The sequence below is a fragment of the Lolium rigidum genome, chromosome 3 (assembly GCF_022539505.1).
Source record: "Lolium rigidum isolate FL_2022 chromosome 3, APGP_CSIRO_Lrig_0.1, whole genome shotgun sequence".
NCBI classification, from domain to species: domain Eukaryota; kingdom Viridiplantae; phylum Streptophyta; class Magnoliopsida; order Poales; family Poaceae; genus Lolium; species Lolium rigidum.
Genome location: NC_061510.1, coordinates 332,751,297 through 332,771,182, shown reverse-complemented (window position 1 = coordinate 332,771,182; position 19,886 = coordinate 332,751,297). Strand labels below are relative to the sequence as shown.

The following is a 19,886-nucleotide window of genomic DNA, read 5'->3' as shown; positions in this document are numbered from 1 at the left end:
GTTGTTTCATGAACAATTATGTATGAACTATATACATTGTTTAACTATGTTAAAAAAAGAAAATCTTGCATGTCAAAAGAAAATTTTTGGGACCGGCCGTATTGATGGACAGCTCCCAAACGAAGGAACAAGTGCCGCCGCCCTGCCGCCGCCGGTGATGCTAACTGCCCGTGCGTGCGTTGCGTTCTGTGGTGCACTGAAACAACCAGTCTGTGTGGTCGGGTCAAAGGCGAGGAGACAGGAGAGACAGTGCCGTCAGGCGGGTGCTCCCAGCTAGAGAATCAGCAGCAGGAGCCTGTGCAGTGCACCATCTCTGTCGCCCCCCAGACTCAACTGCCGCCTCTCCTCCACATCCTCCTCGATCTCCTCAAAAAGGCTTCCGACCACCTGCCCCCGTCCTGCAGAAGCACCTACGTGCGCGCGCGCGAGGCCGGCCTGTGCATTTCTTCCGTCACCCCCTCCTCAATTCCGTGGCGGCGCACGCGGAGAAGAAGGAAGGAAGGAAGACGCTCGTGGGCGGCGGAAAGCATGACGGACGTCGTGGTGGCGGTGCCGGACGCGGACGGGAGGGCGGCGGCAAGCATGACGGACGTCGTGGTGGCGGTGGAGGGCGCGGACGGGAGGGCGGCGGCGAGCATGACGGACGTCGTGGTGGCGGCGGCGGACAGGAGGGAGGCCGGCAGCGGCAGGAAGGGAAGGTCTCCTTCGTCGACGCCCCCGTGCGCGGCGTGCAAGCTGCTGCGGCGCCGGTGCACGCCGAGCTGCGTCTTCGCGCCCTACTTCCCCGGCGGTGAGCCGCACAGGTTCGCCAGCGTACACAAGGTCTTCGGCACCAGCAACGCCCGCAAGATCATCCAGGTACCGTACGTTCTGCGCGCGCGCATGTCTCGCCGTGCTCTCGATCGTCTCGCCTCTCCGTTCTGCCTCTCCGCTGGAGATGGATCCGTGCGCCATAGAAAAGATCCAACTTTTCTGTGCCCTCGCATGTCTAATTCTCCCTGCAATGTTCAAGCAAAAAAAGATCAAGTTTTTACAAAGACGCGGGACTTTTTTCTACTAGCATTGTCGGAAGAAATTGCACCTCTAGTATTTGATGAGAGATTTTTCGGCTCATCTACTTGGTTCTGAGATTGCGTTTCTTCTTTTGGTTTAGCCTTGCGGTAGTCATATTCAGACAAGTAATTGCACATTCATGATCTTGCGCAGGAGGTGCCGGTGGAGCGCCGTGGCGACGCGGCGAGCAGCCTGGTGTACGAGGCGAACGCGCGCATCAGCGACCCGATCTACGGCAGCGTGGGCGCCATCACGTCGCTGCAGCGGCAGGTGGAGTCGCTCCAGACACAGCTCGCGCTCTCGCAGGCGGAGGTGTTCAGGCTCAGGATGGCCGAGGCCTGCGCCGCCGCGGGCCGCGGCAGCTCAGGCGGAGGCTCGCCGTCATCCATGTCGGGCGGCAAGCGCACGCCGGACCTTCACGTGTCCGTGGACGAGGCCAGCATGATGGAGCTCGAGTACGCCAAGTTCTGGTGCTAGACTGACCGTGTTCGACAGGTGCTTCTGGAACAAAACAGGGCAAGGGTTTAGGGATGATTTAGCAAGTGATCAGGTGATGGTTTTGGGTACCGGATTGGTTGGTATATATAGCAGCAATAGTATGGTGATCAAGGGTTTTTTGGCTGTTCAGAAGGTAGAAGGAAATTGGCGTGCAATTTGTGTTATCCATTGCGACAACCTTGTTGCCCTCTGAATTCTACTCGGTTGAACTCTGCTGTGGAAATGCAGATTGGTTTGTCTATGTTAGCCTTATCTCAATTGTTCCTTATGCAGATTGCAAGGATTTAGTATAGATGAAATAGCCATTGCATCTTCAGTAATCACTCATCATGAAGTGCTCGTCAGTTTTCTTCTCAATCATATTCAATTCACGCAGAACAGAACAAAAGAAAACTCTCCTAGAGATCAGATAAACCATTGCAGCTGAAGCTATAGGAAGGCTTGAAATAGATTCACGTTTTTCTTTCTGATGCAATTGTACAATGCTTGCTGGCTACCACGTGTGATCTGGAACGAAATTCAGCAACAAAATGCTGCCAGATTTCACCAAGTATATTCAATTCACACAGAACAGAACAAAAGAAAAGAAAACTCTCTTTCGGTTAAGAACCTAGGTGGAGATCAGATAAACCATTACAGCTGAAGCTATAGCAAGGCTTGAAATTCATGCAGAACAGAACAAAAGAAAGCTCTCCTTCGGTTTAAAACCTAGGTAGATATCAGATAACCATTGCATCTGAAGTTACAACAAGGCTTGAAATAGGTTCAAGTTTTTCTTTCTGTTGCAAGTATACAATGCTTGCTGGCTACCGTGCGTGATCTGAAACGAAATTCAGCAACAAAATGCTGCCAGATTTCACCAAGTACAGCCCCTTGCTCAGAGAGATCCATTCATTTCATGACCCAAAATTGCAGTTGGGCATCGCATACAACTCTAGATGTCACAAGTTATCCAGCACAATAACTTCATCTTATCTGCAATTTTATCAAAAAAAATTAAGGTGTTCGTTACCACAAAACTCTCGATATATAAAATCGTGTATGATGGAACTCTTTCATTCAGTAAGAAACCTTACCAGCGAAAACAATGTGAACCCTATGCCCTACGGCAAGCTACGGTTTAGTAAGCCTAGAAAAGACAGGTACAAGTCCTTGCTCTCTGGACCAAATATCTCTTCAGCCTTCTTGAGAGTTTCCTGGTTTGGAAGTAAATATGGGAAGTTATTTGCTGCCGCCATGGCACACATAAACTTAATCCATAAATTAACAAACAGATGCTTATGACCAACCTCTCGTGACTGCTTATGAGCATTGAGCTCTTTGATGTTGGCTAAAAACGCTCCAAATTGTTCATATGATAGACGGCTCCTGCAATTGTAATGGTGCTTTATGAAATTTGATACAGGCATTTTAGTTGCTGTTCAAGATGTAAAGAGCAAGAGATCACTGACCTGGCCTGACGGAAGAATTCTTTTCCATCAATACGAGGAGTGCGACCTGAAACCCAAGCATCAACCATATTCAACATATCGGGTTGTATACAACAATTGAAGGCAGTGACATGTTTTCTGAATTAGTAAGAATAGATGATACCTGGGTTGGGGCGTCCCCTTGGAGGTGAGTTTGCTGCAGTTGACTGCTTGCTTGAATACCATGGTGTCATTGACATGTGTCCCTCCATTCGAGTTCTTGAGGGTGAGGTAGCTCCAGACATCAGCTTTGGTGTTGCTGTGGTAGACATTCCTCTTGGTGAAGCAGTGGTAGACATTAAATTAGGGGTGGCTTCTGGAGTAAGGCGTTGGTTGATGTGCGGGGAGAGGGCGTACTTTTGGACTGGAGGCCTTGCTGCTGTACCAGACAGATTATGGAAAATGCACACATCATTGTCAGAATGGATTGAGAACATCAAGATAGACAATCAACAGGAAGCTAAGGAGACCTTCTCTGGTTGTGCTCCCAACATCCACAGAACCATTCAATACATTTGTTGTAGAGTGGCTGATAGTTCCATCTTGAACATTCAAAAGATGATATTAGTCAGGGATTTGGGTCTGGTATTCCCAATGATATATGAAAAATAAAAGGTATTTCAGAATTCAGATATACCTCCACAGGACGATGTTTTGGATGATACTGACAGATCACATGTTGTAATGTCGACTGTTTCTTGTGGCTGCTTGGAAGGATTCAGCAGAGAATGAAAATAAAACTGTGAGCAATTACCATATAAACTAGCGGAAGAAAATAACACATGCAGAGAGACACCGTTTAATGAAGTGATTGATCTGATAAGTAGATGAACGTACCGATGAACTATCATCACGGAGCGACTGCATCAGATGCCTCTTGAATGACTCCAGCTGATAACAGAGCAAATAATCAGAATGAAGTCGAGCATAGAAGTTGTTAAAGGGAAAAAGGTACTAATTGAAAAGCTGAACAATCATCTGACTTTTGTTCAGTCCTATTAGCATGAATTCTTGCAACCCTGTGGCAGGCCATTATGCCAATGGATGAACACAGTTGCAGATTAGATTAATGGTATATTTTCATTTCACCAGAACAAGTCACCAATCGAATATCTTCTACTATATACCCGCAAAAAAAGAATATCTTTGTACTAGCCCTAGATCAAGTACATTCAGCCAGAATGTCCTTGATTTGCTACCATTATAGGTTGTACTACTAAAAATGTCATCAATTCTTCACTTCTTTTGTCAAATCTCACACCTACATCTAGCCTAACGATTTACAGTCCACTATTCCCTGGCACTCGTAAAATTAGTGTACTAAGCACTGTAAGGAGCAATCAATGGCATCAGACACTTAACAAGTTTGCACTACTTGTCCCAACCTCCCTCCACAACAAGTTTCCAAAATGGAGTCTTTCAGGACCTACAGTTGCACAAACCAGTACGCAGACCAAAATCTGCCGCAAGGATAGCAAGAAGAAGAGCAGAGCATCAAAAGAGAGCACCTTCTGCAGGTCGCGCGCCTGCTTCTTGGACGTCTGCGCCAGCGAGTCCCGCTCCTTGCTGAGCTTAATCTGCACCCGCCGCAAAAGCAGCAAACATCGAAAGCCTCGTCAGCCAGCATAAGTGCAGAACCGTAGAAAACGAGACGGAAAGCGGGGCTCTTGCTCGCGAGGCGGGGCGGGGGGAACCCACATTGTCCTCGAGCGCGGCGCGGAGCCTGGCGTTGGTCTCCTGCAGCGCGCGGTCGAGCAGCGCGACGCGCTCCCGCAGCTCGGCGTTCTCGCGGTCCTTGTCCGCGGCGCCGTCCCGGAGGCGCGCCGCCTCGCGCTCGAGCGCCGTGACCCGGCCGGCGACGGCCAGCGCCGTGATGCGGCGCGCCAGATCCAGCTGCTCGTAGGGGTCCCGCGGCAGCACCGCCAGGACGTCCTCCGGGAGCGAGAACTCCGACACGCCCAGCCCGCCCTCCGGCGGCGGCATGGCCCGCGACGAGATCGATCTGCGGTGGGCTGGCGAGACGGAGGCGGTGGGAGAGGATTGGTCTGGGTTTTCCTGCTTGGGTTGCTCCGCTCCGGAGGATGAGAGAGAGAGAGAGATAGCGGAAAGGGACCACTGGTGCGTGCGCGTTGGGGAATTTTCGGGTTTGAAATTGGGGCGCTCGGCGGCGGAAGCGAGGTTTCAAATTGTTTTTCGGGGGGCCCGGTCCTCGCATCGGTTCTGTTGAGCGAATGGTTGCTCAAAGTAGCAATTGTTTGAAACCGGGGCAGTGATGTTGCAGGGAGATTCAAGTACGAAACGAGAATAAGAAAGCTGATTGAGTGCGAAAGGAGAAAGTTTTGGAAGATCGGTGATCTCAAACAAAGATGGTCTAGTGCTGGAATTCAGCCTGCCTGTTCCCTAAGCTGATAAGCAGGGATTCCGTTTACTTTTGTTTAGCTCCATTATTTATTTTGGAGAGAAACTTGATGTGTCACATCAATTAATGAGGTGAGAGATGAAAGTAGTATGTATAATATGCTCAGTCGTATCATGACACATGAAATCTAATAACTTCAGACAAATACATCGTATCTCACATTTAGCATTGAAGATATACTAAACATTAAATATGACATAAATATGATACCATATCATGATACTATGCATAGTGGCTATGGAAGGTGCTTAAACAGCATCATTATGCATAGAACAGTGTATGATCTTACGCATGTAGCTGATAGCCTAAGGGCTTCCGTTTACTTTTGTTTTGCTGCATTTATTTATTTTAGAGAGGAACTACCGAACTAGGCAGACCCAATGTAGGAGCAGATTAGCTGTATGCCAGTGTTCAAACTGAGATTAATAACTCGACTTGCAAACGGTTTCTTTTTCACGGGTACCTTCATCACGGATATGCAACGAACCAAGACATCGGAAATCATTTTGGCCCATAGAGGTAGAGATGCACCTATTACTAAAAAAACATATTTCAAAACGTCTAAAAATTTCGAAAATAAATTCAGGGTGTACTTCCACATATTATATACGTGCACACAAAGTGTCGCAGAAGGAATGCTATCTTCTACAAGGTGATCATCCGTGCAAGCAAAGACAATGTGCCTTCTGATGCTACAAAAATATTTATTGCGAGGCATTTATTTATCTTTTTTTTTACATACGCCACATATAATAACTCGACTTGCAAACGGTTTCTCTTTCGCGCGTATATGGACCTTTATCACGGGTCTGCAACGAATCACGAAAAGGCGTAAAATCAGAGTTCTACTAAAAGTTTAAAACGCACACTACAGTGAGTCCCGGCACCCTTCAGAGGCACAAGGATATATGGCCTGAAGTCCGACAAAATTTATCGACCTTTTGCAACAACAACAAAAAAGGGGTTCGGATTTTTTTTTTTTTTTTTTTGAACAAGGGGTTCGGATTCACCTATGAAATATTCCTAACCAAACGAAATGTCCCTCCTCACCAAAAACCATTCAGTCATAGTAACAGCAGAAGACCTCTTTCAGCTTCCACGAGGCAGCATTCATCAGGAAACATTCGACTCCTGTCTTATGTGCAACAAGTTGAACAAAACTGTAGGCATTCAGCAGGAACAACATGTGCAACAAATCATACTACCATTCATTACCAGCATTCTGCGGTACTACTACATGATGCCCCTCCCACCTATAGGAAGAAGACTTTTGTACAAGACTTGAACGGGCATCCCCATTGAGACGGTAGGAATGTACATATACCATGAATAGATATACAGTTTCAGCAACCTTACCGAACAACCAAAAAGAGATGAACATATCAGAGACAACATGGCATTCCCAGCCGACGCCGGTTCTGTAAGCTGCTATGTATATTCGTCATTATCCTGTGAAGGGGGGCACTGCGGTCGGGTACAAACAATCAGCTTAAGGACACATGACCGTTGCCCAGTCACCCGCTGCGGTTGGCATTTCGTCTGTCAGTCCACCTTCACTTTTATCATCATGTTTCTACGTCACCTGTTCATTTTCATTTCGAGGCGGGTCGATGTAATCCTGGCCATGGTCACGGACATCTCTAAACATGGAGAAGAAAGAAACTATGCCATCTGAAGCACTGCCTCCCAGCAACCACAGCAAAAGTGAAGCAAGTGGATTCAAGGAAGCCGAGCCTGCAGGGGCATTGCCAGCTTGCTGAGGATTTTGATCTTGATATTGGAGAGGGTTGCTGGCTGCTGCCTCGGCGTTTTCGTTGAGTTGGCCCTCTTGTTGGTTCCTCGTAGGCTCATCCTGAGGCAGTAGGGTATCTGTTTCACGAGCAGCACCTGGGCCATCATTAATAGTGCCAGGGTCCCTCACATTTACCCTTGCAATATGTAATGTCGACGTATAGATGGTAGAGGATGTAATTTGAACACCCTGTTGGTGCATGTGAGCTCGGCTTCTAATGAATCTCTGAAGGGCTGGCACCTGACACACAACAAGCCAATCTCAAGTAAAAATACCATGGGTGACAACTGACAAGGAGATGGTAGAGCTTTTGAACCCATTATACGATCCTCACACCATACTGTGTTCTTAGATCAGTAGCAAACTGACTGAGATCAGGTAATCTTTCTGATTTAATGCATGAAAAGTGTGACCAGAGATACATCGTGCCAAAGGACCAAAGTGTGAACTGGGATTTACATGCTTGAATATCAAACAAGATAGTAACAAGACACGATAAAGAGTGAAACATATAAAGCTACAGTGACAACTAGGACATTTAACTCACCTCAAAACGATTCCAGAAGTACAAGATCAGATGCTGCATGAATGCTGCCGTCGCAGAGAAAGCCAGATACGAGAAGCCTGACAAAGAATACATTATATTGCAAGTCATGTAGCTATAGGATACTCTTATTAGTTTGTGAATAGTAAGTCCCAAAAAACATATCCAAATCCAACTACATACCGTAGGTATATGAGAAGAAGTAGATGTGGAAAACCAGGAAATACAGCAAGAAAAATCGAGGAAAGAACTGCATTGATATAGATGTGCGGACGCTGCAACAAATGGAAGATTTAAATTAGTTCAGTTTAAGATCCGATTTGTATTGCTGTAACTGGCCTTTCAGCAGTTTAGTAAAATCCTACTTATTCCTTCACAATTTTACACATGCATAATACTATGGGATGGAGGGGGTAGGATGGATGGTTCAAACCATAAAACATTTCAGTAGTATGTTTACCTGATCATTGTGAACAGCTCACATAACCATACAAGAGTCAAAACAAGGAACGCGAGCAACTGGTCATCATAGAACTCGAACAGAAAAAAGAGGATCCCAATCATAATCTACAGAGATCAAAGCAGACGAAATTAACAAGTTACGTAGAATTTTGTGAAGTACATAGCTATACATTTTCAACATGAATTTCAGTTACTTAAGTATCTTGAAGAGTTTTGCCATACCGGAACAAAAACCAACGATTCAATGACATGCACAAATATCAGTTGAAATGTGGGCAGCTGGTGGCGTGCATGGTGTTGAAGCTGCACTGAAATTTCAAGGAAGGAAACAATATATTACTTATTATTCATTTACTAACTAGTAGTTTCCATAACCTACATGAAGAAACACAAACCTGTGAACCTAAGCATGCGGGATTGTGTTTCTCTCAGGGTAAATGACACAGACATGGTGGTTGTGAAGAATACAAAGAGTGACATCAGAAGAACACCACATTTTGTCACAAAGTAATCTGTAAACAGAAAAGGTATGAGATGCATCAGAATTCAATAGGCATAAATGACATATGAAAATCAATCCAAGGGCTGTGCTGTTACAAAAATTGAAAATATTCCGGTTCCACATTTGCTAATCAAACTTGGCTACAAGATTAGCATCTGAATCTCATCAGGTATTAAACAACACTAAAACACCATCAGAATACAATGCATTGGCAGGTCAACATTTGAGAGAACAAAAGTTTTGAAACTATACACGTACCTCCAAATCTTGTAGGACCTGTTGGCGGCTCATGCCCATAACTAAGATCATAAAGCTCCTTCGTCTGAAAGTTGTATAGATAACCTGCATGTTATACCAAGGGAAACAAATCTATCATAATGGGCCGTGTTGAAGAACAATAAAAATTGAGTGGTAACATCTGCCTTTTAACATGCCTCCAAGCATGGTTTTAAAGGCGGCCAGGCGGCCCAAGGCGCTGGGGGGTTGGGGGGGGGGGGGCTCAATGCCTAGGCGCTCAAGGCGGGTTGCAAGGCGACGCCTTTGAGAGGGCTGCGCCAGGGGGATGAGTCGCCAGAAGCTTGAGAGGAGCTCCCTCCTCTCTTCTCTCCCAATCTGATTCCCCTGGTCTGTTTCCCCCTCTCTCTTCCCTCTCTTTCCCTTGTCCCTGGCCCACAATTTCCCTCCCTGCTCCCTCCTCTCTCTCTTCTCTCCCGCCCCCAATTTCCCTCCCAGCCTGCCAATTTCTCTCTCAATCGGTCGATTACTGTGAGTAATCGGTTCCTCCCTGTCTTCTCTCTCTATTCCCCTCACTTCCATCGGCCAATTTCTCCAATTCCCGCTCCAATTTTGGATTCCCGCTCGGGCTGCTCTGTTTCCCGCTCAACCAGGCCATGGCGTCCAAAATCGCCCAGAGCGACGCCTTCCTCGCCTAAGCAACGACCTGGACGCCTAGGCGGTCCAATCTGGACGCCTTCGACAGCACTCCAAGGAGAGCACGACGCCTTGAGGTTCCCGAGCGCCCAGATGCTGAGGCGAGGCGACGCCTTTAAAACCATGCCTCCAAGGAAGTCTAGTGCACCATTAGTTTATAAAGATGGACTAAGTTCGTGACAGTTAAACATTATAATATTTAGGACCAGCACTAGTACAATCATATCAGAAGCGTACCATGACCAGGAGAATTCACTAAGCTGTTTGTAAGGATAGTATCATAGCCAACAATGCTGTTTATCAAAAGCTGCTGCCACCTGAAAAGAAAAATGAGAGACATAAATATTTCTTGTTTGCTTGTGTCTAGATAAAAGTATTTTCTAATTTTTCACCCATGAAAATTCTTAAGGTCATGACATGATCAACAATAGTATGGTCAAATTTTGTAAGGTGTACATGCATAAGAAAGCCTACTAACGAGGGGAGGGGGTAACGAAATGCTTAATAATTACCTGTTCCCAAAGCAAGGATTTCGAGCAGAAATTGTGATGTTTATAGTTCGGACACCATGACGAATTTTGGATCCTTCAGAAAGCAAGAAATATCCCTGTAGGAAAGAAAGTAACAGATAAGGAAACTCTTGAAGTGAATACTAGTCAAACTACAACGCTACTACGCTAGCATGTGTACAATCATTAAAGTTAGTGGTAATGACTGCCTTCAACCCTTGAACGACTTCATGAAGTTACTATGAAGAGAAAAAATGCATTGAAGCTCTCTAAAATTATGTGATTCTCCCACTTTCCTCCCCCGATATTCAATTTATACTCTGCGCACCATAAACCTTGCTCTTTTTGCACCGCAAGTGGCATCTGCCATTAGCTAGCAGATCTCTCTGTCATAGCTTTCAGCGAGTGTATGTTGTGGCATCGCATAGTATGGCATGGCTAAACACGGGTAGTATGTACTTCATACAAGTCATGAGAGATTCCTCAAAAAAAAAAAGTCATGAGAGTAAATTCAGAACTGCATTAATTTTGGATTTCTAATCAGCTACAGACGACATGCCTTACAAGTAAAGAGCAAGCGACCAGTCAGCACAACAACACGAAACTCTACCTCGCCGCACAGCACGAGGGCCTCAACGCCGTGAGCCAGATCATCGCCGAAATGAACATGCAGATGAACAGCACCAGGCAGGAGTTCGACAGCGAGGTCGCGGAGATCCGTGTCAGTGTGTCACCATGATCAACTAGCCCAATGAGGCAGAGGAGACGGTGCTGATCAAGTGCTCATCACTATCAGGGAGGGGTTTCCTTGACAGTGATGGTCAGCAAACTGCTCAAGCACCCCAGGAGAAAAGTAAGCAACCCGAAATTGCAATTGGACATTTGCTCTTATCTCATGTTTCTCCGCCATCATCGTTGTCTAAGGTGGGCCTTGGGGCAATTGCTTTACAACTTGCTTTGGGAGGGGCATTTTGGAGTTGTGCCAACGAACAAAAGTTGATGGAGCGCAGAATGTTGATTGAAAGTTCAAAGAGATAAGTGAGAAAGCCACACAACTTTAAGGAGCTTCAACACATTTTTCTTTATTGAGAACGTACTATTTTCAGCAAAAGTTGCAGCAAGAAAGTTCATTAAGTAGTCAAGCACCATAGTGCACTGATCAAAGTGACCAGGTGATATCAATAAGCCAAGAACCTTACCTTCTCCACACCATATAAGTAGGTAGGCTCGAATGTTTTGCTTCTTTTCTCAAACCACTGCACTGTAACAAATAACATAAACCTAATGAGAAGCTCCATAAAATGAATACCGGAAATTTAGCAACCAGCACACAGGGATAAAAATTTCTACAAGCACCATTGTTGGAGGAAGAACAGGAGAATGTGACCATTTTACTGCGAATGTGGACATTACCTGTTGTGGAAAGAAGATTATCTATGCTTGGTAACTGAAGATCCTTAATGATGTGGAGGAAGTCATTCCAGTTCGATCTGACCTGTTATTCATAGAAGGGAAGAAAAGATGACACTTACCGTTTTATATGTATGACTAAGAAACGGTACATTAAAATCAGCATAGCACAAATCACGAAAGAGCGACAACATGAAAGAAATCACGGTCTAGCTTTATGGAATTCAGTGTGGCGAATTATCGTAGTAGATGTCCCCTCCTATTAATCTGAATCTTTCGGATTTGATGGTATTGACAACATAAATCATGACAAATTCAGATGTGTTCCTCACACAACAAATTGAAAAGCTAACAAGCACCACAAGTTTATTATTAGCACCTAACAACTTAGTTTTTTCTCTATGAAGGAATAATAATAGTTCTGTTACCTGCAAACATGATCTTTCAACAACCAGCTATAGAGGCAAAATTTGGAAAGTAACTACAAATACAGTGACTTTATGACACTGATCAAACTTCTTACCATTAGTTGGAGAGTATTATCTGAAACCTGCTTTATGTTCCTCCAAAATAAAATAACACGGGAGTACCACTTCCTGAATAAATATGTAACCGCTGCTTTAAATGATTCTTTAGCAGATAAAGGATGATGCGCAGAACCCTCTCCAGTTGTCTTCAACTCCGGTACAGGTACTCCTGGAATGATTGTAGTAACAATTGAGTCAGCTGCATCCTCTGAATGTGGTTCAAATTCTTTGTCTCCATTCCAAGATCTAAACATAATCTTACTCTTTCTAGCTCCAGGACCAACCCAAGTTGACCAAAACTTAGATGCCAAAATATTGAACTTATCACCATTAACCTCTAGAATTTTCTCAGCTGAACGCCCAAGGTTCTGGAGATCCATAATATAAGACGCACCTTTGCTGGCCCATAGTCCCCCACTGATTATCTACAACTCAAAAGCAGAATAGCACTTTACAGACCATACTACAATACCAATACGAAACATGAACAAGAGATTTCTAACAGTTAACAAAAATCACAGGGAGTCCTATTATACTGGAATTCCAGGTAAACAGGTAGGAAAAGCATAAATACATACCTTGATTTGGACAAGTTGTGCTTCACCAAATTCAGTCCCAGAGAACTCACTTGAGCAGCCCGGCTTCGCATGGAAAAGACAACCCAAAGATTAGAGGCTACAAATACACAATAGACACTATTGGCCAAAAACTTCAGATGGAAAAATATTAGCTAATGCCTAATGGGCCAAAAATTGAATGGCTTGATATTCTTCTTGTTTTCTTTAAAACATAGGGCTCTGGTTTTCCCAGCTAGTACGGTCTATGAAGCTAATTTTTTGTCATGTTAACACTAGAAGGGGAATTTTAGAGAGCCTGCTTTTAGGATGTAGAAAGAAACAGACAAGATTGTGTGGACTGGACAATTATGATTACTCGGTGCTACGCATTAATATTCCCATGACAATTAATTTACAAGTATGTGTTAGTATTCTGTTTTGCGCTAAATTCTGTGCATTGATACATTATTTGTAAAAAGGATGAACAAAGTAGTTAAATTGTCCATTTATGATATTTTTATTCCAAGTTTCATGCATTAATATATTATTGGTATAAAGATGGATAAAATAGAAAACCTGGATGAAGTAAAATTAATCATATGGTAGCCCAACGTGATAAACAATCAATATCCTTTATGGTACAATGTTAACGAGAAACCATGCAGGATGGGAGGCATCGACATGTACAAAGCTTAACTAATACTCGCTCCATTCCACAATAGAAGGTATGTTAGTCTTTTTGCTAGGACCAAGGAAGCCACTCAACTACAACTTATGGATTGATTTGCCCCTAATTAATGCCCTCGCCAGCCAGCGCTGCAGAACCTCACTCCGTGCGCGCGCTCGAGCAGGCCATCCGGTGCTCCCGCCTCAAGCACAAACGGGTTGCAGCAATTAATGCTCACGTCCAGTGCATGGCCAATTGAGCTGCCGTGAGCCCTGCTGCATGCACGCGGGATATGTACTGGCCGGGATTTCGCATTAGGGCTGCAGCTGGTCAGGCTTATGTACTGGCTGATTGATTTCTCTGCAGCGGCTCGATCAATTAAGGCGGCCACCAGACCAGGGTTTGTGAGTGCTACTTCATACGTGTGCATCAACTGGAAAATAACGATGCGGGAATTGGTTCATAACAGAAAATTATAAATGCCCTGAGGAAGGGAGTAGGCTTGATAACACTATCTCGTTTGGGTATTTTCAAACTGTATCATAGAACCTAAGCATTCCTGATACAAATTTAAAGAAACCATTGCTATGAAGAGCCCAAAAGAGGGAATAAAAGCAACGAATGGTATAGATATGAAATGAGCACACTGTTGATTTGATGAAAGGCAAGAGAAACGGTGCATTTCAACTTTTTTCTGCTGGACTAGGTCGTCGGAATGCATAGTGCTCAGTGGAAGCGATTGACCAAAATAAATCAAAACCAGGACATGGTTTGAAGTTCAAGTTATAAAAGCAGCTTAATCAGTAGTAACTAACACTGGACTAGTCCGGCAACAACTATGTATAGATGAAGTAAAAGCCGGTTCATAAGTTCCTTGCCACGAAATCGTCAGCGAGCCATGAAAATGCTACTCTGATTTGACCAATTTAGAATCCAATCGCCGTGGTGAGCATGAATTCAACGGAAGCCCTGTGTGTCATATACTAGAACCGCATAAGGCAAGGCTAGGCTAGCTACCGGAATTTTATTTCTCCCTAACTAATCGGGTAGGGCAGGGCGGGGCAGGGGGTGGGCTCTCACCTGCTGCACGAAGTTTGTGTGCATGACGACGAGCAGGCAGAAGAGCGCGACGGCGCCGGCGAGGTAGAGGTACTCGAGCGCGAGTCGGATCCGCGGGGTGAGCAGCTGCGACAGCATCCCCGAGAGCCGCGCGTGCACCCGCAGGAACGTCTGCTCCGGATCCATCCCCCCGCCGGCGCCGGCGCCGCCGACCGCCTCCAAACCCTAGCCACCGAGCTTCGACTGGATTCGGCGGAGCAGATCGAGAATTCCGAGCGGCCCCCAACCTCCGGCGGCACGTTACGGCTGGGCTGCCCGCCGCGCCGCTGGTCCTAATCCGGTCCTCGCTCGGGAAATTGGTTCGGGAAGTTGAGTTGGGTTGGGATGGGATGGGATTTTTTTTGAAATTTTCCGGGGCAGTTCGTGTGTGTTTTAATACGTTTCGATATTTTTTTATTTGTTGCTAATCAATGGTGGGGTCCTTTCTTGGGGAACGGGCTATCTAAGCATGTGTGCGTGTCAGCGTGTGTAAAAGCGGCGGGCGGCGCGCACGCAGCAGCAAAGTTTACTGCTGGCGGCGGCACGTCGGTTCCGTGGCTATGCCGGGAGAACTATATACGGAGTAGTAAATGGTATTTTTAAAAAAAACTCTGGATCAAACTTTTATATTTTTATTATGGCTTTTTATCAGGGAAGCGCTGAGCGTCCCCCGGGCCCGATCCCCCGGGTGCTCAACCGTCCGATGGCAGCAGTACAAGCCGTCTGATAAAAGAAGAAAAAACCTCAACGTTTCTTTCCCCTTTCCCACGTGGGTGGACCCCAGTTCAGGTCACTTTCGCCTTCTTTCTCCTCCGTGCAGTCACTTTCGTCTTCACGGGGAAAATCCCCAAGCTCCTACGAAATATGCCGCTTAGCTCCGGCGAACTTGGCCTCGTAGCGCCGGTCACAACAGCGCCGGTCGACCCTCCGCGGCGCCCGACTTTGCAAGCACCGAACTCGGTGGTTGATGTCCATCGGTCACTTGTAGCAGCTGCGCCGCCAGGCCATTGTAGCAGCGCCGTCGGAGGAATGTAGCGGCGCCGCCGGGCCATTGTAGCGAGGACCGCCGGACGAATGTAGCAGCCGCCGCCGAAGGAATGTAGCAGCCGCCGCCGGTCCATTGTAGGCTTGTAGCGACACCACCGGAGGAATGTAGCAGCCGCCGCCGGAATGATGTAGCAGCCGACTGCCGGACGCTGTAGCAACGGCCGCCGGTCCATTGTAGCATCTCCTCGGTCGCGAATTGTAGAAGGCCGGCTTGTCGATTGTAGCATTGGCCGGCGTCGCTACTACCGGTCGCTCGTCGCCGCCGGCTGCCGCGAAGGGTCGTCGACGCCGCTCATCGCCGGCCGCCGCCGCTACGCGCCCACCACCGCCGCCCCGAGCGGTCGCCGACGCCGCTACCCACGGCCGCGCCGGCCGCCGCGAACGGCCAGCCTCGGCCGCTACTACCGGCCGCCACCGCTGCTGTGAACGGCCGCCGCCGCTGCTACCCATGGCCGCCGGCGCTGCTGCGAACGACAGCCTCCGCTGCTACCCACGGCCACCACCGCCGCGGCCTCCTTGGCGAGGAATCGGTGGAGGTGCAGGGGACGACGCAGTGATAGGCGGGGACGGAGCGGCCGCGGAGCGTCGGTGAGGAATACGGCGGCGCGGCGGCTCACAGTGATTGCTAAGGAGCGGCGCACGGTGAGACCTCGCCGGGGCGCGACAGCCGGCGGGTGCTAGGGCGCCGCTGGCGGCGGCGAGATCCTAGTAGAGCGCGACAACGGGTTGGTGGGCAGCAGCGGCGGAGCGCTCGAGCTCGCCCATGGCCGCACAGGCGAGCCGCCGCGCCTATATGGACGGGGGCAAAAGCGGCGGCGAATACCGGCCAGCCAGGCCGGCGCCATGGCTGCACACGGGAATCAGAAGGGGGCGCCGAGGAATCGGAGAGGGATCGGAATCGGCTGCTGCGCATGGCGGCAGTGCGGTGCGCGACGGCGGCGTTGCTGTGCGGCTCTAATCGATTTGGAGAGAAGATAAGGAAGAAACGAGATCATGGGTGGGACCCATACTGGCACGTGGAGCGTGGAGGAGACGCAAATGACGTGAAGCTAGCAACGTCCGCGCTGTGCCATCAGACGGCCACGTAGCAGGACGATTAAACCGCTGTTCCCCCGGGGGAACAACAGCGTTTCCCTTTTTATCATGTTATGGTGGATGGTTTAACAAAAGTACATGATAGGCCAGGTGGGCTGGCTAGACTAAAATGACATAGTCGTTTTAGCCAAAAATAGTTAGATCACATTATTTTTCCCTCAAAAAAAAGTTAGATCACATTATTTAGTTTGGCCTGTTTACAAAAATCTTGGATCCTCTAAAAATGTTTTTGGACCCTATATGTAAGGAAACAAGTAGGTCACGCCATTTGGTTGGCTAGATTCGTCGTTTTTAGCACAGATCTTGAGAAAACTTGTAGACCAAAGTGATGTGACCTCTATTTCAATTAAGCCATCGTAGTTTCACAAGGGGCTAAGAGCATCCCAGCCATTGGGCTCCCCGGGACGAAATCCGGCGCTATTTAGCGTCGGATTGGACGAGACTTTGGTCCGGGGAGCGCCGAAGTTTCAGCCGTCTCCCCGGTAGGCACACCCGGGGTTCACCGTTTTTTAGAGAAAAACATCCCTGGATGACAAATTTCATGCATAATTCGGCGAATTTGACCACTTTTGCCAACATTTGGCTTATTTTTACAAATAAACGTTACAGTTTAACAAAACAAGACAAGTTTTCAAACAAATCAAATGGAAATTAGTTGGTGTTGCCTCGAAGCGTCCATAAGTGCTCCACCAGATCATCCTGCAGCTGGGATGCATTGTGGAGTCTCGAATCTCCTGACGCATAGCGATGAACGCAACCCACGATGTCGGCACCTGGTGGTTAGGCTGTGCAAGAGGACCCTCTCTGTCATATGGTGCAGCTTGTTCGCTTAGAGGGACCGGATGCTTCCGCTCATCCTCGATAATCATCTTGTGTAAGCACACACAATAGTTCATCACCTCCCACGGCTGATCTTTCGACCAAGTCAAAGCGGGGAACCGGACTACAGCAAATCTCTGCTGGAGGACACCAAATGCACGCTCGACATCCTTTCGGCAAGCTTCTTGTTCCTTGGCAAACTGCTGCTCCTTTGGAAGGCCGGGGTTTGAGATAGTCTTCACAAATGTTGCCCACTTTGGATAGATACCGTCTGCAAGATAGTATCTGACGTGGGCATTACCCTTCGGGTAACCAATGTTGCTCTACCCTACACGGTCCAACTGGAGGCCCATGAAGGTACCCGATGGCAAGATGGGTCACTAGGGCGGAGCGGCGGAAGATTACTTGGAGAACAAGGCACGGAAGAAGTCGAACAAGGAAAGATTGGAGATAGATCTACTGTAAACCTACTCGTACTCGATTAGACCTCTCGGGACCTGGCCACCTATAAAAAGGCCAGGAGAGGGGCTATTGAGACACAATCAACCTTAGCAATATTAGTCAGAAGAAGCTTAGAACTAGGTTACCCTAGCAACTAGCATCTCGACGAGATTACAGCCGAACTATTCGGCACCCCATTGTAACCTGTTTTCATCATAATCAAGAACAGACAGGCAGGACGTAAGGGTTTTACCTCATCGAGGACCCCGAACCTGGGTAAATCGCTCTCCCCGCTTGTCTGTGTACCGATGTCTCGTGTCAGCTTGCAGGATTCCATCAACCCTAAGCCCCTATCGGAGGGCATTGTCGAGGAACACCCTCGACAATTGGCGCCGACTGTGGGAACCCTGTCGGCACAAGGCAGGGCATCGGCAGATCCGATCATGACACCGGCAGCTTCGCCGGCAGCTTCGTCAGCAGCTTCGTCGACACCATCATCACCAATACTGGGAAGCCCAATTCGATTCGGCTCCTACGAGTTTACTCCACACAGCGATTCCTCCCGCTCGAACTTTTCAGATCTACAAGGGAACACGGAGATGACCTTCGGCAACGTTCACTACCACGTCAACGCAGAGGGAATCCTTCGATTGCTGGAATCCCCCACTTCCGGATCAACGAGTTCAAGCGCGTCATCATCACTCGATCTGTCGGCTGGTCTGACGGGATCGACGTGCTCACCCGTGCCCTCGACTCCCCGCTCGGTGTCCTCCATGTCGGTAGGGTCGGATGATTCCTCATCTTCGAAACTAACTTCGTACTACTGCCTGAACTGCGACACTGATGCACGGGCTGGGATCAAGCGACACGTCGTTCATCTGCAACGCCCAGTATTCATCGGGAGAGGACAGTATCGACAGCACCATCCAGGGAACCACCTGAAGAACGGCACACCATCAGGTTTATGTCGCCAATAACACGGGAAATGCAAGGCGCAGAGGAGATGAGGACCATACCCCCCGTTCCAGTAGAAGGGCGAGTTTTGAAAACAGCGCCAGCAACCGCGACAGCGATTACACCATCGCGGATGAGGAGTGGGCAGCAGCAAGGGCAGCAAGTACTCAATAACACGCCGCTCCCCGCAGGAACTTCGGTTGGAACCCTCAATGCTTATCGCTCCATACTTGAGAAAACCGGGAGCACTCGTCGAAAGAGCAAGCCACCCTCGAGAGACGCCTATCCGCGGCGGATCGATCCAGACGAACGGCGAAGGGGCTCGCAAGGGAGTGCCTCCCGAAATACTCAGGGAACAGGCAAGCACCGGTCAAGACTATCCAGGCTTTCAGAAGATGACGCCAGAGAAATAACGTCGAATCTGACCAAATCCTTTATGACTATGGATACCGCCGGTATGCCACGGCCGAAAACCGTTGCAGGAGCAACGGCCAACCTCGCCGCATACCTCATCAACCAGCGCCCTGAAGGGTCCATGGCTCAAGCTCATCGAGGTGCCCTGGAGAGTCTCGCAATATTGGGAAACAACCTAGTCCCGCCAAAGGAAAAGACCACCGTCCAAGGCAGTGGGTCGAAACATCATGCGAGAGATGCTCGGGACGAAATCACCCGCAGCAAGATCGACAAAGCAAGGCGACGACGCGCCGCTAGGAAGGACGACGACAGCGATTCTTCGGATGAAGGCCAGGAGTACGACGGCGAGCTCAGGGGAGCCGACTGTCTAAGTTACAAGATCCGCGAAACGATGCCGCCCAAAAAGTTTAAGCCTACCCCTACCGATGCTCGCCAAGTACGATGGGCAGCAAGAACCAAGATCCCGGATAGACGACTACCTACAGACTGTGATCCTGCACAAAGGAAACCAGATAGCAGCAATGCAATGCCTACAGCTTTACTTGAAGGATTCAGCACGGGCCTGGCTAAGGGGGCTGCCGAAAGGTTCTGTTAAATCATGGGACGACCTATTAGACGCCTTCGTTGCCAACTTCCAAGCAACATACAAGAGGCCCGTCGGGATCGAAGAGTTGCGGAA

The 19,886-nt window shown here is 48.0% G+C and overlaps 2 protein-coding genes across 3 annotated transcripts; both read right to left on the bottom strand.

The window, feature by feature from the left end:
- Positions 1-2,104: 2,104 nt before the first annotated feature.
- LOC124703885 (uncharacterized protein At4g15545) lies at positions 2,105-5,003 on the bottom strand. The gene is made up of 10 exons (XM_047236125.1): positions 4,719-5,003; positions 4,529-4,597; positions 3,858-3,911; positions 3,658-3,724; positions 3,491-3,562; positions 3,145-3,399; positions 3,003-3,048; positions 2,841-2,919; positions 2,628-2,747; positions 2,105-2,526 (listed from the first exon to the last, which is right to left on the bottom strand). Exons 1-9 carry the CDS (start codon positions 5,001-5,003, stop codon positions 2,655-2,657), a joined length of 1,020 nt encoding a protein of 339 aa, XP_047092081.1. The 3' UTR covers positions 2,105-2,526; positions 2,628-2,654.
- A 1,623-nt stretch (positions 5,004-6,626) lies between these two features.
- LOC124703884 (membralin-like protein At1g60995) lies at positions 6,627-14,599 on the bottom strand. 2 transcript variants are annotated; one of them, XM_047236122.1, is made up of 15 exons: positions 14,420-14,599; positions 12,694-12,756; positions 12,378-12,540; positions 12,112-12,284; positions 11,592-11,673; positions 11,378-11,439; positions 10,182-10,276; positions 9,907-9,986; positions 8,998-9,081; positions 8,633-8,749; positions 8,460-8,545; positions 8,236-8,342; positions 7,959-8,050; positions 7,779-7,855; positions 6,627-7,471 (listed from the first exon to the last, which is right to left on the bottom strand). In XM_047236122.1, exons 1-15 carry the CDS (start codon positions 14,582-14,584, stop codon positions 7,013-7,015), a joined length of 1,905 nt encoding a protein of 634 aa, XP_047092078.1. In that variant the 5' UTR covers positions 14,585-14,599; the 3' UTR covers positions 6,627-7,012. The 2 variants fall into 2 exon arrangements, with proteins under 2 accessions (XP_047092078.1, XP_047092080.1); XM_047236124.1 differs by having other exon boundaries at positions 12,510-12,540.
- Positions 14,600-19,886: the final 5,287 nt, after the last annotated feature.